Source organism: Heterodontus francisci, chromosome 1 (assembly GCF_036365525.1).
Source record: "Heterodontus francisci isolate sHetFra1 chromosome 1, sHetFra1.hap1, whole genome shotgun sequence".
Lineage (NCBI taxonomy): Eukaryota > Metazoa > Chordata > Chondrichthyes > Heterodontiformes > Heterodontidae > Heterodontus > Heterodontus francisci.
In genome coordinates, this window is record NC_090371.1 from 6,545,754 (window position 1) to 6,560,766 (window position 15,013).

Sequence of the window (15,013 nt, forward strand, 5' to 3'; positions counted from 1 at the left end):
TGTGAAATGTTATAAGCAAGTAAAGCGGGGGTGGGGCAAGAGATAACAAAGGAGAAGGTGTAAATAGGACAAGCTCACAGAATAGCTGACCAGAAGGTCGTGGAGCAAAGGCAAACAATATGTTAATGGTGTGTTGAAAGACAAAGCATTAGTACAGATAGGGTGTTAACGGACTGAAGATTGAACAGCAGCAAGTGCAAACATGAAAAAAAACAGTGGGTAAGCAAACTGAACAAACTAAGATGAAATGAAATAAAATAAACACAAAAAACATATAAAAAAAGAAAAAAGAACTAAAAATAAAAGTAAAATGGGGGGCCCGTCATTCTGTGAAATTATTGAACTCAATGTTCAGTCCGGCAGGCTGTCGTGTGCCGAATCGGTAAATGAGATGCTGTTCCTCGAGCTTGCGTTGATGTTCACTGGAACTGAATCCCAGGACAGAGATGTGAGCATGAGAGCAGGGGGGAGTGATGAAATGACAAGCAACCGGAAGCTCAGGGTCCTGCTTGCGGACTGAGCGGAGGTGTTCCGCAAAGTGGTCACCCAGTCTGCGTTTGGTCTCCCCAGTGTAGAGGAGACCACATTGTGAGCAGCGAATACAGTATACTACATTGAAAGTAGTACAAGTAAATCGCTGCTTCACCTGAAAGGAGTGTTGGGGCCTGAGATAGTGAGGAGAGAGAAGGTAAATAGACAAGTATTACACCTCCTGAGATTGCAGGGGAAGATGCCATGGGAAGGGGACGAGGTGGTGGGGGTAATGGAGGAGTGGATCAGGGTGTCACGGAGGGAACAATCCCTTCGGAATGCTGACAGGGGAGGGGAGGGGACGATGCGTTTGGTAGTGGCATCATGCTGGAGGTGTCGGAAATGACGGAGGATGATCCTTTGGATATGGTGGCTGGTGGGGTGGAAAGTGAGGACAAGGGGAACCCTGTCGCGGTTTGGGAGGGAGGGGAAGGGGTGAGGGTAGAGGTGTGGGGAATGGGTCGGACACGGTTGAGGGCCCTGTCAACCACAGTGGGGGGAAATCCTCGGTTGAGGACAAAGAAAGATACATCAGAAGCACCGTCATAGAAGGTCATGGAGAAATATTGGTTAATATAGACCACAATCCACTTGTGTTTCTAGAAATGTTCAGAACAAAGAACCTCTGGCTGTTTTGTTGGAGATTGATGTTACCCCATTTACACTGAAAACTGTGCATGTTGCAGGGAAAAGCAATGTAATTGTGGATGCTCTACCCAGAGTTTAAAGAGGTGTAAAAATGAAGGAAGGCCCAGAGTTAAGTTAATGCTATGATGTTTAAATCCTAAATGTCACATTTACTTGGGTTTTGTTATTGGTTAAGCCCTGACAATTTTGTAAATATTTTATGTATAATTGTGGAATACAAAAATCTTACCTGTACAGTGTGCAATAATCTTTTTGATAAAATGCTTACGATGTTTGGAACTTGCTGTATTTCTAAACCGTTATAGAGCAACATTTATTACAGTAAAATAAAAGCAAAATACTGCGGATGCTGGAAATCTGAAACAAAAACAAGAAATGCTGGATTCACTCAGCAGGTCTGGCAGCATCTGTGGAAAGAGAAGCAGAGTTAACGTTTCGGGTCAGTGACCCTTCTTCGGAACTGACAAATATTAGAAAAGTCACAGATTATAAACAAGTGAGGTGGGGGTTGGGCAAGAGATAACAAAGGAGAAGGTGCAGATTGGACCAGGCCACATAGCTGACCAAAAGGTCACGGAGCAAAGGCAAACAATATGTTAATGGTGTGTTGAAAGACAAAGCATTAGTACAGATTAGGTGAGAATATACTGAATATGGAACATCAGCAAGTGCAAACCTGAAGAAAAACAACCTGAAAAAAACAGTGGGTGAGCAAACTGAACAAACTAGGATGAACTGAAATAAATACAAAAAAAGATTGTAAAAAATGTAAAAAGGAATGCCAAAAAAAAAGGAAGAAAAAATAACTAAAAATGACTAAAAATGAAAGTAAAGTGGGGGGCTGTCATGCTCTGAAATTATTGAACTCAATGTTCAGACCGGCAAAACTTTATCAACTTTGCTTCCAATTTCCACCCTTCTCTCACCTTTACATGGTCCATCTCTGACACTTCCCTTCCCTTCCTCGACTTCTCTGTCTCCATCTCTGGGGATAGGTTGTCTACCAATATCCATTATAAGCCCACTGACTCCCACAGCTACCTCGACTACACTTCTTCACACCCTACCTCCTGTAAGGACTCCATTCCATTCTCCCAGTTTCTCCGTCTCCGACGCATCTGCTCTGATGATGCTACCTTCCATGACGGTGCTTCTGATATGACCTCCTTTTTCCTCAACCGAGGATTTCCCCCCACTGTGGTTGACAGGGCCCTCAACCGTGTCCGACCCATTCCCCGCACCTCTACCCTCACCCCTTCCCCTCCCTCCCAGAACCGTGACAGGGTTCCCCTTGTCCTCACTTTTCATCCCACCAGCCTCCATATCCAAAGGATCATCCTCCGCCATTTTCGCCACCTCCAGCGTGATGCCACTACCAGTCACATCTTCCCCTCCCTTCCCCTGTCAGCATTCCGAAGGGATCGTTCCCTCCGCGACACCCTGGTCCACTCCTCCATTACCCCCACCACCTCGTCCCCGTCCCAGGGCACCTTCCCTTGCAATCGCAGGAGGTGTAATACCTGTCCCTTTACCTCCTCTCTCCTCACTATCCCAGGCCCCAAACACTCCTTTCAGGTGAAGCAGCGATTTACTTGTACTTCTTTCAATGTAGTATACTGTATTCGCTGCTCACAGTGTGGTCTCCTCTACATTGGGGAGACCAAGCGCAGACTGGGTGACCGCTTTGCGGAACATCTCCGCTCAGTCCGCAAGCAGGACCCTGAGCTTCCGGTTGCTTGCCATTTCAACACTCCCCCCTGCTCTCATGCTCACATCTCTGTCCTGGGATTGCTGCAGTGTTCCAGTGAACATCAACGCAAGCTCGAGGAACAGCATCTCATCTACCGATTAGGCACACTACAGCCTGCCGGTCTGAACATTGAGTTCAATAATTTCAGAGCATGACAGCCCCCCACTTTACTTTCATTTTTAGTCATTTTTAGTTATTTTTTCTTCCTTTTTTTTTGGCATTCCTTTTTACATTTTTTACAATCTTTTTTTGTATTTATTTCAGTTCATCCTAGTTTGTTCAGTTTGCTCACCCACTGTTTTTTTCAGGTTGTTTTTCTTCAGGTTTGCACTTGCTGATGTTCCATATTCAGTATATTCTCACCTAATCTGTACTAATGCTTTGTCTTTCAACACACCATTAACATATTGTTTGCCTTTGCTCCGTGACCTTTTGGTCAGCTATGTGGCCTGGTCCAATCTGCACCTTCTCCTTTGTTATCTCTTGCCCAACCCCCACCTCACTTGTTTATAATCTGTGACTTTTCTAATATTTGTCAGTTCCGAAGAAGGGTCACTGACCTGAAACGTTAACTCTGCTTCTCTTTCCACAGATGCTGCCAGACCTGCTGAGTGAATCCAGCATTTCTTGTTTTTGTTGTGTTATTACAGTAAAGCTTTATTTTCCCAAAGGAAGAGTTGTGATGGAATCTGTGGTTGCAAAGCTTGTTTTTTTAAGACCCAAACAGAGAGGGAAACTAGAACTGAAACAGAAACTGAAACTGAAACTGAAAAAGAAACTGAAAAAAACAACTTCAGGTTTCCAGGGAAACGGGCACAGGTTGGAACCAGACAAAAGGAGACAGAGTACTATCCGGACCAGGCAGACAGGGCAGACCAGGCAGGAGTGGAGCACCAGCAAGCAGAAGAAAATGAAGACTGAATCCAGGAGCTGTTTCTCTTACTATGTGGTCAGTTTTGGTCCAATTGGGGTTTGCGTTCAATTCCAACCCCAATGTGCTGCCAAATCCTTTAGTTTAACCCTGGTTAAATTTTTCAATTACTGAGAGATACGTCCTCCTTCCCCAGAAAAGCTTCAGCATCTGCTACAGATATTCCAGTGGTTTACACATTACCTATTACAAGAAACCTGGTCCTTTTATTTTCCTTTTTCAATTATTGTTACTCCTCTTACAATTGAACATTGTGGGCTTTGGCTTTAATCCTGACAAGAACCCCCAATTAATACGTTACGAGTGAGGCGGGAGAAGTGCACTGTTAATTCAGTCCCACTTCTCCACAGGTCACAACATATCAATACATTTCCCCACTTACCCAGAATACAGCACACCAACCAGGTTTCTTTAATAAACAACAAAATTATCCATTTATTATAAACCAAGTCTTAACCGATAATAAAGTAAATATATACTCAAGGGGATTTGGAAAGACTTAGTGAGTGGGCAAGAACGTGGCAGATGAAATATTTGCGGAAAAATGTGAGGTTATCCATTTTGGTAGGGGAAACAGATGTGCAAAGTATTTCTTAATTGGTAAGAGATTAGAAAGTGTAGATGTACAAAGGGACCTGGGTGTCCTTGTCAATAAAACACTGAAAGCTAACATGCAGGTGCAGCAGGCGATTAAGAAGCCTAATGGTATGTTAGCCTTTATTGCAAGAGGATTTGAGTACAGGTGTAGTGAAGTCTTGCTTCAATTGTATAGAACCTTGGTTAGACAGCACCCGGGAGTATTATGTACAGTTTTGGTCCCTTTGCCTTAGGAAGGATATTATTGCCAATGAGGGAGTGCAACGAGATGAGGAGAAAATTTTGGGGTAGAGAATTCCAAAGATTAACAACCCTCTGAGTAAAGAAATTTCTCCTTATCTCTGTCCTAAGTGGCTTCCCCCTTATTTTGAAATTGTGTCCCCTGGTTCTAGACTCCCCAACCACGGGAAACATCTTAGCTGCATATACGCTGTCTATCCCTTTAAGTATTTTGTAGGTTTCAATGAGATCACCTCGCATTCTTCAAAAACCTAGAGAATACAGGCCCAGTTTCCCCAATCTCTATTCATTGAACAGTCCTACCATCCCGGGAACAAGTCTGGTGAACCTTTGTTGCACTCCCTCTACAGCAATAATATCCTTCCTAAGGTAAGGGGACCAAAACTGTACACAGAGGCTTGGATTTCAAAGAGATAGTGAAAAAGGAAGGAAATTCGAATTTAAAAAGATAGAACTAAGACAAAGGGGTGGTTCTGACTCCAGTGAAAGTTCTTGTGAGGAAAGATCCATCTCCAGTCCAGGATCCAGTGGAGAGCTGTATAAATTTCTGTAAGCTCTCCCTACGTTTGAGGAAAGTAACGTAGAGGAATTTTTCATTTCTTTTGAAAAGATAGCCAAACAAATGAAATGGCCGAAGGAAAGTTCAACACTACTTATGCAAAGCAGGTTGATGGGCAGAGCTCATCACGTTTATGCCATGATTTCTGAAGATTATGAGATGGCAAAAAAAAGGCTAATCTCGCTGCACATGAGTTAGTTCTCCAAAGCTTACCGACAGAAGTTTTGGAACCTCTGGAGATTGGCTGGGCAAACTTGTATTAAATTTGAGAGGGTAACGCAAATTTATTTTGATCTTTGGATACAGGCACTAAGGAAGAGAACTGATTCTCCTCGAAGAATGTGAAAATTCATTCCCTCCTGTAGTGAGAACTCATGTAGAGAACCAGAAGATTTCAATGGCCAGACAAGCAGCGGAAATCACTGATGATTTTGAGCTTGTGTATAAGCCTTTGTCTGTCACCCCCCCACAAACCTGAGAAGAATAGAAGATGGGAGAGTGAAATGAAGACAAGTAGCCATGGACAAGAAGGGACAGTTGGGAACACCCTAGGATCCCCTCCTCAGGCCAGAAAGGAAGGCGCTGAGGATGGAAGTGAAGTCTGTAAGCCGAAGTGTTATCATTGTTAGAAGGTGAGACATCTTCGTTCAGAAAGCTGGAAGTTACCAGGAAAACCCATGGGACGTATTGGGGTGCACAAAGCTAATACAGAGAAAGGAGCCCTGACCGAGAGTACAGCAGATCAGACTGTAGCTTTGACGGCAGCTGTAAGGCCAAGTACGAAAACCAATGTGAGTGTAGGGGCTGAGAATAAGATACCTGAGAGTTATAGGGAATTATAGGGAATTCGAAAGGAAAAGTAACTCCTTACCCCTCAGGTGAGACAGGCAAACCTACAGTTATACTTAGGGATAAGGAGCAATGCAAACTCTTTTGCTGGGGAAAGGTATAACATTTCCACCAGAGAGTGCACTGAATGTTAAAGTTTTAGTGAATGGTATTGGCTGGGAGTATATACCCGTACCTTTGTATCACGTGCACCTAGAGCGTGACCTAATGTCTGGGATGGTAACTGTAAGAGTTGCCCATAGTTTGCTGGTAGAAGGAATTGACCTACTCCCAGGGAATGATTTGGCCAGAGCAAAAGTAGTCACGGAGAAATCAAGTGAAATTAAAGAGACAGAACAATTACAGGAAAAGGTTTCAGGAATTTTTTCTTCGTGTACAGTAACCCGAGCAATGACGAAACAAGTTCTATTGTCGGAGGTACAATTGGCACCACAGACAGATAAGTGAATATCTGAAACTTTCTTTGGGGATTTAGATAATCCAAATGAGATGTTTAATAAATTGTCTCTGATCACGGCTCAGCAAACTGATCCAGAGTTAAATAAATCAGTTCCAACAGAAACTGAGGCAAAAGGAGTTCCAGAAGGCTATTATATTGAAGATGGGATTCTGATGAGGAAATGGAGACCACCTCATAGACCTGTGGATGAAGAGTGAATAGTAGTTCATCAGATAGTGGTACTGGCTAAGTATCGCTGTAACTATTAAGGTTCGAACATAAAATTCCTATAGCAGGACATATGGGGATCCGGAAGACCAAATCAGGTAGAAGTCAACATTTTTACTGGCCATGTTTTTCCAAAGTTGTGGTGCAATTTTGTAAAACATGCCATATGTGTCAATTGTCTGAAAACTGCAACCTGCCATAAAACCTGCACCTCCAATTCCCAGACCAGTATTGGAGAACCATTTTTAGCTTACTGGTAGACTGTGCAGGACCCTTGCCGAAAACAAAAGCGGGACAGATCAGGGTTCCAGTTCAATGTTGAAAATATTTAAAGAACAAAGAACAAACAACAGTACAGCACAGGAACAGGCCATTCGGCCCTCCAAGCCTGCGCCGATCTTGATGTCTGTCCAAACTAAAACCTTCTGCACATCCGGGGACCGTATCCCTCTATTCCCATCCTATTCATGTATTTGTCAAGATGCCTCTTATACGTCATTATTGTACCTGCTTCCACCACCTCCCCCAGCAGCAAGTTCCAGGCACTCACCACCCTCTGTGTAAAAAACTTGCCTCGCACATCCTCTCTAAACTTTGCCCCTCACACCTTAAACCTATGTCCCCTAGTAACTGACTCTTCCACCCTGGGAAAAAGCTTCTGACTATCCACTCTGTCCATGCCGCTCATAACTTTGTAAACATCTATCATGTCGTCCCTCCACCTCCGTCCTTCCAGTGAAAACAATCCGAGTTTATCCAACCTCTCCTCATAGCTAATGCCCTCCAGACCAGGCAACATCCTGGTAAACCTCTTCTGTACCCTCTCCAAAGCCTCCACGTCCTTCTGGTAGTGTGGCGACCAGAATTGCACACAATATTCTAAGTGTGGCCTAACTAAAGTTCTGTACAGCTGCAGCATGACTTGCCAATTTTTATACTCTATGCCCCGACCGATGAAGGCAAGCATGCCGTATGCCTTCTTGACTACCTTGTCCACCTGCGTTGCCATTTTCAGTGACCTGTGGACCTGTATGCCCAGATCTCTCTGCCTGTCAATACTCCTAAGGGTTCTGCCATTTACTGTATACTTCCCACCTGTATTAGATCTTCCAAAATGCATTACCTCACATTTGTCTGAATTAAACTCCATCTGCCATTTCTCCCCCCAAGTCTCCAACTGATCTATATCCTGCTGTATCCTCTGACAATCCTCATCACTATCCGCAACTCCACCAACCATTGTGTCTTCCGCAAACTTACTAATCAGACCAACTACATTTTCCTCCAAATCATTTATATATACTACAAACAGCAAAGGTCCCAGCACTGATCCCTGCGGAACACCACTAGTCACAGCCCTCCATTCAGAAAAGCACCCTTCCACTGCTACCCTCTGTCTTCTATGACAGAGCCAGTTCTGTATCCATCTTGCCAGCTCACCTCTGATCCCGTGTGATTTCACCTTTTGTACCAGTCTGCCATGCGGGACCTTGTCAAAGGCTTTACTGAAGTCCATATAGATAACATCCACCGCCCTTCCTTCATCAATCATCTTTGTCACTTCCTCAAAAAACTCAATCAAGTTAGTGAGTCACAACCTCCCCTTCACAAAACCATGCTGCCTCTCGCTGATAAGTTTATTTGTTTCCAAATGGGAGTAAATCCTGTCCTGAAGAATCCTCTCCAATAGTTTCCCTACCACTGACGTAAGGCTCACCAGCCAATAATTTCCTGGATTATCCTTGCTACTCTTCTTAAACAAAGGAACAACATTGGCTATTCTCCAGTCCTCTGGGACCTCACCTGCAGCCAATGAGGATGCAAAGATTTCTGTCAAGGCCCCAGCAATTTCTTCCCTTGCCTCCCACAGTATTCTGGGGTAGATGCCATCAGGCCCTGGGGACTTATCTACCTTAATGCTTTGCAAGATGCCCAACACCTCCTCCTTTTTGATATCGACATGACCGAGACTATCTACACTCCCTTCCTTAGACTCATCATCCACCAAGTCCTTCTCTGTGGTCAATACTGATGCAAAGTACTCATTTAGTACCTCGCCCATTTCCTCTGGCTCCACACATAGATTCCCTTCTCTGTCCTTGAGTGGGCAAATCCTTTCCCTTGTTACCCTCTTGCTCTTTATCTCCTTAATCCTGTTTGCCAATGACTTTTCATGACCCCTTTTAGCCCTCCTGACTCCTTGTTTAAGTTCCTTCCTACTGTCTTTATATTCCTCAAGGGTTTCGTCTGTTCCTAGTCTTCCAGCCTTTACGAATGCTTCCTTTTTCTTTTTAACTCGGCTCACAATATCCCTCGTTATCCAAAATTCCCGAAACTTGCCAAAATTATCCTATTTCCTCACAGGAACATGCTGGTCCTGGATTCTAATCAACTGACGTTTGAAAGACTCCCACATGTCAGATGTTGATTTACCCTCAAACAGCCGCCCCCAATCTAAATTCTTCAGTTCTGCCTAATATTGTTATAATTAGCCTTCCCCCAATTTAGCACCTTCACCCAAAGTTATGGATAATTTGGGTATAACACAGTTAAAGTCCTCAGCTTATCACCCACAGACACAGGGAGCTTTAGAAAGGTACCATCAGACTCTCAGAACAATGATCAGGGAATATTGTCATGAATATCCCCATGATTGGGATAAAGGGCTAGAATTTATTTTATTTGCCACTAGAGATTCAGTTAATGAGTCTATAGGTTTTAGTCCTTTTGTATTAGTTTATGGACATGAGATAAGAGGTCCTCTAAAACTAATTAAAGAAAGGTTTTTCGAACAGAGGGATGAATCTTTTGTCCGAGACTATGTATCGGTGTTCCGGGAATGGCTCACGATGCTCGTAACGTGGCTGGGGAACAAATTAAAGCATCCCAAACCAATGTGGAAAAAGGGGCAGACAAGCGTGCAAAGACCCGAACATTACAACCAGGGAATCTTCTTCTTTGGCCTCCTTGTCTCGAGAGACAATGGGTAAGCGCCTGGAGGTGGTCAGTGGTGTGTGGAGCAGCGCCTGGAGTGGCTATAAAGGCCAATTCTAGAGTGACAGGCTCTTCCACAGGTGCTGCAGAAAAATTTGTTTGCCGGGGCTGTTACACAGATGACTCTCCCCTTGCGCTTCTATCTTTTTTCCTGCCAACTGCTAAGTCTCTTCAACTCACCACACTTTAGCCCCGCCTCTATGGCTGCCCGCCAGCTCTGGCGATCGCTGGCAACTGACTCCCACGACTTGTGATCAATGCCACAGGATTTCATGTCGTGTTTGCAGACGTCTTTAAAGCGGAGACATGGACAACCAGGGAATGAAGTGTTATTACTATTACCTTTACAGGGTTAACCATTAAAAGCATGGGTCACTGGTCCATATGAAGTGGTCAAAAGAAAAGTTAAAGTAAATTATTTGATTGTCACCCCAGATCACGGGAAAAAGAGTCGACTGGGTCATATCAATATGTTAGAACAATATTATCACTGGGAGGAGGATAAGGCTTCACAAAAGAAGGGACGATGCAGATATTGTAGTTAAGGAGGAAGTGTGTGAAGTATTGGATGCGATAAACATAGGGATTAATGGGATTAGCATCCTTAAAAGTTGATAAATCACCAGGGCCAGATGAAATGTATCCTAGGCTGTTAAAAGAAGCAAGAGAGGAAATAGCAGAGGGTCTGATCATCATTTTCCAGTCCTCACTGGACACAGGTGTGATGCCGGAGGATTGGAGAATTGCTAACGTTGTACCTCTGTTTAAAAAGGGAGCGAGGGATATACTGACTAATTACAGACCAGTCAGTCTAACCTCAGTATGCAGCAAATTATTGGAATCAATTCTGAGAGACAGGATAAACTGTCACTTAGAAAGGCACAGGTTAATCAAGGATAGTCAGCATGGATTTGTTAAGGGAAGATCTTGTCTGACCAACTTGATCAAATTTTTTGAAGAACTAACAAGAAAGATAGATGAGGGTAGTGCAGTTGATGTGTTCTACATGGATGTTGAGAAGGCTTTTGACAAGATCCCACATGGCAGACAGGTTAAAAAAATTAAATCCCATGGGATCCAGGGAAATGTCGCAAGGTGGATACAAAATTGGCTCAGTGGCAGGAAACAAAGGGTAATTGTTGACAGGTGTTTTAGCAACTGGAGGGCTGTTTCCAGTGGTGTTCCGCAGGGCTCAGTACAGGATCCCCTGCTTTTTGTGGTATATATTAACAATTTGGATGTAAATATAGGGGACATGATCACAAAGTTTGCGGACGACACAATGATTGGCCATGTGATAGATAGTGAGGAGGATAGCTGTAGGCTGCAGGAAGATATTGATGGTCTGGTCAGATGGGCAGAAAAGTAGCAAATGGAATTCAACCTGGAGAAATGTGAGGTGATACATTTGGGGAGGTCAAACAAGGCAATGGGAAGATTAATGGGAAAATATTGAGACGTGTAGAGGAGGTAAGGAACTTTGGAGTGAATGTCCACAGATCCCTGAAGGTAGCTGGACAGGTCGATAAACTGGTTAAGAAGGTATATGGAATCCTTTCCTTTATTAGTCGAGGTATAGAATATAAGAGCAGGGAGGTTATGCTGGAACTGTATAACTCATTGGTTAGGCCACAACTTGAGTACTGTGTACAGTTCTGGGCACCTCATTACAGAAAGGATGTAATTGCACTAGAGAGGGTACAGAGGAGATTTACGAGGATGTTGCCAGGACTGTGAAAATGCAGCTATGAGGAAAGATTGGATAGACTGGGGTTGTTCTCCTTGGAACAGAGAAGGCTGAGGGGAGATCTGATTGAAATGTATAAAATTTTAAGGGGCCCGGATAGAGTGGAGGTGAAGGGTCTATTCACCTTAGCAGAGAGGTCAGTGACAAGGGGGCATAGATTTAAAGTGATTGGTAGAAAGATTAGAGGGGAGATGAGGAGAAGATTTTCACCCACAGAGTGGTTGGGGTCTGGAGCGCTCACCACCACCTTCTCAAGGGCAATTAGGGATGGGCAATAAATGCTGGCCTAGCCAGTGACGCCCACATCCCATGAATGAATACAAAAAAATGAGGTGGGAGTGACTCCTCTTGACATCAAGGGTTCAAGGAGTCCTTATGAAATTTACGTCAACAGGAATCGGGAAAAACTCTCCACTGGTTGGAGTCATACCTGGTTGTTGGATGCCAATCACCTCATTCCCAGGACATCACTGCAGGAGTTCCTCAGAGTAGTGCCCTTAGCCCAACCATCTTCAGCTGCTTCATGAATGACCTTCACTCCATCATAAGATCAGAAGTGGAGATGTCACTGATGAAGGCACAGTGTTCGGTACCATTTGCAACTCCTTAGATACTGAAGCAGTTCATGCTGGCATGCAATAAGACCTGAACAAAATTCAGGCTTGGGCTGATATGTCACAAGTAATTTTGACGCCCACAGTCACCAGGTAATAACCATCTGTAACAAGAGGGAACCTCACCACATTACCTTGACATTCAACGGACGTAACATCGCTGAATCCTCCACCATCAACATCCTTGGGGGTTACCATTAACCAGAAACTCAATTGGACCAGGCACATAAATATTGTAAGTACAAGAGTAGGTCAGAAGCTGTATATACTGCAGTGCGAGAATCAGCTCCTGACTCCCCAAAGCCAGGTCAGGAGTGTGATGGAATCCTCTCCACTTGCCTGGATGGGTGCAGCTCCAACAACACTCAAGAATTCCATCCAGGACAAAGCTGCCTAGTTGATCAACACTCTATCCACAACCTTAAGCATTCATTCCCTCCATCACAGAGCAGAGTGTCTGCAGCGTGTATTATCTACAAGATACACTGCAGCAACTTGCTAAAGCTTCTTCCACAGCACCTTCCAAACCCGCTACTTCCACCATCTAGACCAGCAAGGACAGCAGACACATGGGAACACCACCACCTGTAAGTTCCCCTCCAAGCCACACACCATCCTGACTTGGAACTATATCGCCGTTCCTTCACTATCACTAGGTCAAAAACTCCTGGAACTCCCTTCCTAACAGCACTGTGGGTGTACCTACCCCACATGGACTGCAGTGGTTCAAGAAGGCAGCTCACCACCACCTTCTCCAGGGCAATTAGGAATGAGCAATAAATGCTGGCCTAGCCAGTGACGCCCACATCCCAAGAACGAATGAAAAGAAATTTGACTGGTTAACTATTAACTTCCATAGTCTGTGTAGTGAAAATGCTCCCACAGTGCTGTTAGGGAAGGAATCCTGTGATTTTGACCCAACAACAATGAAGGAATGGCAATATATGGCCAAGTAGGGATGTTGTGAGGGTCAGAGGGTAAGTTAAAAGTGACGACTTTCATGTGCACTTTCTTCCCATGTCCTTCTTGATCCTTGAGGTTACAGGTTTGGGAGATACAGATTATACTGAGTTAGGACAATAAACATTTCTATCTGCCGTATCGTTATTTCCACACAGTTCAGGGAGGTCCTTCTTAGCTGTAAAGATGAAGGTGCACAGCTGGTGGAAAATGGATCAGATCCCATGTAACCTGAACATTGATGTGAAAGATGACTAGAACTGTTCTACAACCTCAGATGGAGGACACATGGTGATAAGCAGCAGAGAGAAAGACATAACAGAGAAAACAATGACCACAAAATAAACAGTTAATGACCAAAATAACTACCTGTGTCTGCGTCATTCCAATTTCCACTGTCAATACTGCCACCTTCCCCAGTGGATGCGCAATATGGAGGAGCCCAACCATCATCACAGTGACAGTTGCCTTTATTGTTACAAACCTGAAACAAAATCCATAGTATTTAAAACTTCTTCATTGGTATTAAATAGATTTACAGAAAAGTAATAGTGAAGAATCACACCAAAAATAAAATGGAAAACCATCTAGGAGCTGAACTCATGTCTGTGGTTGTCAGAAGGACAATGAACAGAACTCCAGGACATCACTGTAGGCAAGTCCTCAGTCCAACCATCTCCATTTACTTCATCAATGACATTCCCTCCAAAATAAAAGCAGGGATGGGGCTGTTCACAGACTATTCCCCAGTGTTCAGCTTCACTCACCAACCCTCTGATCATGAAGCAGCCCATGCCAATCTACAATAGGGGCTGATTATCAGTCAGACTTGGACTGACAGGTGGTAAATAACAGAGAACGATTATATGGACGCTCCCAGAATATAAGGACTGAAGTACGAGGAAAGATTTACAATCCTAGATCATTTCTCTCTTGAGAAGGGATATGATAGAAGTTTAAAATGATTTAAGTAGTTGAGTGCCACAGTGAGGCCTCAACTATTTACAATCCATTGTCATGCTAGTAAAGACATATCATATTCCTAACTTTTAAGGTACAAACTTTATTCAAGGTGGAGTTTTAAAAATTGACTTTACCTTTTTAAAAGGTGGATAAAGCTACAAAGGATGGCTATCGAAAGTCAGATGACCTGGCCTATGTATTCAAATACTGCCTTACTGTCTTTTAAGGACAATAGGAGACATTCCAGGCTAAGAGATGGCAATTAAAACCATCCTGAAACCATCAAGAGTCATTCCTGAATTGAATGATTTTTTTTTTCTGAAACAAGAAAAGTGTGAAGTAGACACATCATAACAGAATGATACTCATCCAGACATTAATGGGTGGCCATGGGTTCCACATCCTTGTCCATTTTGTGGTCACACCACTGTAGAAGACCATGCATCAGGTACCAGAAATGCTAATATATTATGACGAATTGTGACTTTAAAAGACAACTCTCCGGAGAGAGAGAGAGATCATAGGACATCATAGAAAAGCAGTCCAGCCAGTGACTGTGGCAAGACATCCAGCCAGGCAAGGAAGGAACCCTGCTGCTAATTCTACATGTCAACTTTCTGCAGTAGAGAACTGAAAGTGACCCACCACCTCCAGTCTGAAACCTTAACCACCAGAAATCTATGATTCCTCAAAAAGTTCAAGACTACAAGCAACCCAGACCTGCACCTTTAAAAGAGACTGTCCTTCTTAGAAGACACAACAGGTTTACTGTAAACCATGAACACCTACCACAACTCGAACTCTTACCCTTTACCTTCTGTCTATCTTCTGTTGAGAGTGCATGTGAGAGTGAATGTGTGTGTGAGTAGTGTTGCAAACATTTTGGCAAATAAATATTGCTCAATAAATAGTTAATCTTGTGTTTTAAACCTACAAGTAAACCTGTCACTGTCAGTTTATTTT

General features: G+C 43.6%; 1 protein-coding gene across 1 annotated transcript in view; it reads right to left on the reverse strand.

The window, feature by feature from the left end:
- Positions 1–13,166: 13,166 nt before the first annotated feature.
- Positions 13,167–15,013, reverse strand: part of LOC137377644 (disintegrin and metalloproteinase domain-containing protein 12-like) — a 369,827-nt gene continuing 367,980 nt past the window's right edge. Inside the window, exons 18-19 of the mRNA XM_068047522.1 lie at positions 13,457–13,571; positions 13,167–13,318 (exon numbers count right to left, since the gene is read on the reverse strand). Coding sequence (XP_067903623.1) covers positions 13,167–13,318; positions 13,457–13,571 — 267 coding nt within the window. The remainder of the gene's footprint in view (positions 13,319–13,456; positions 13,572–15,013) is intronic.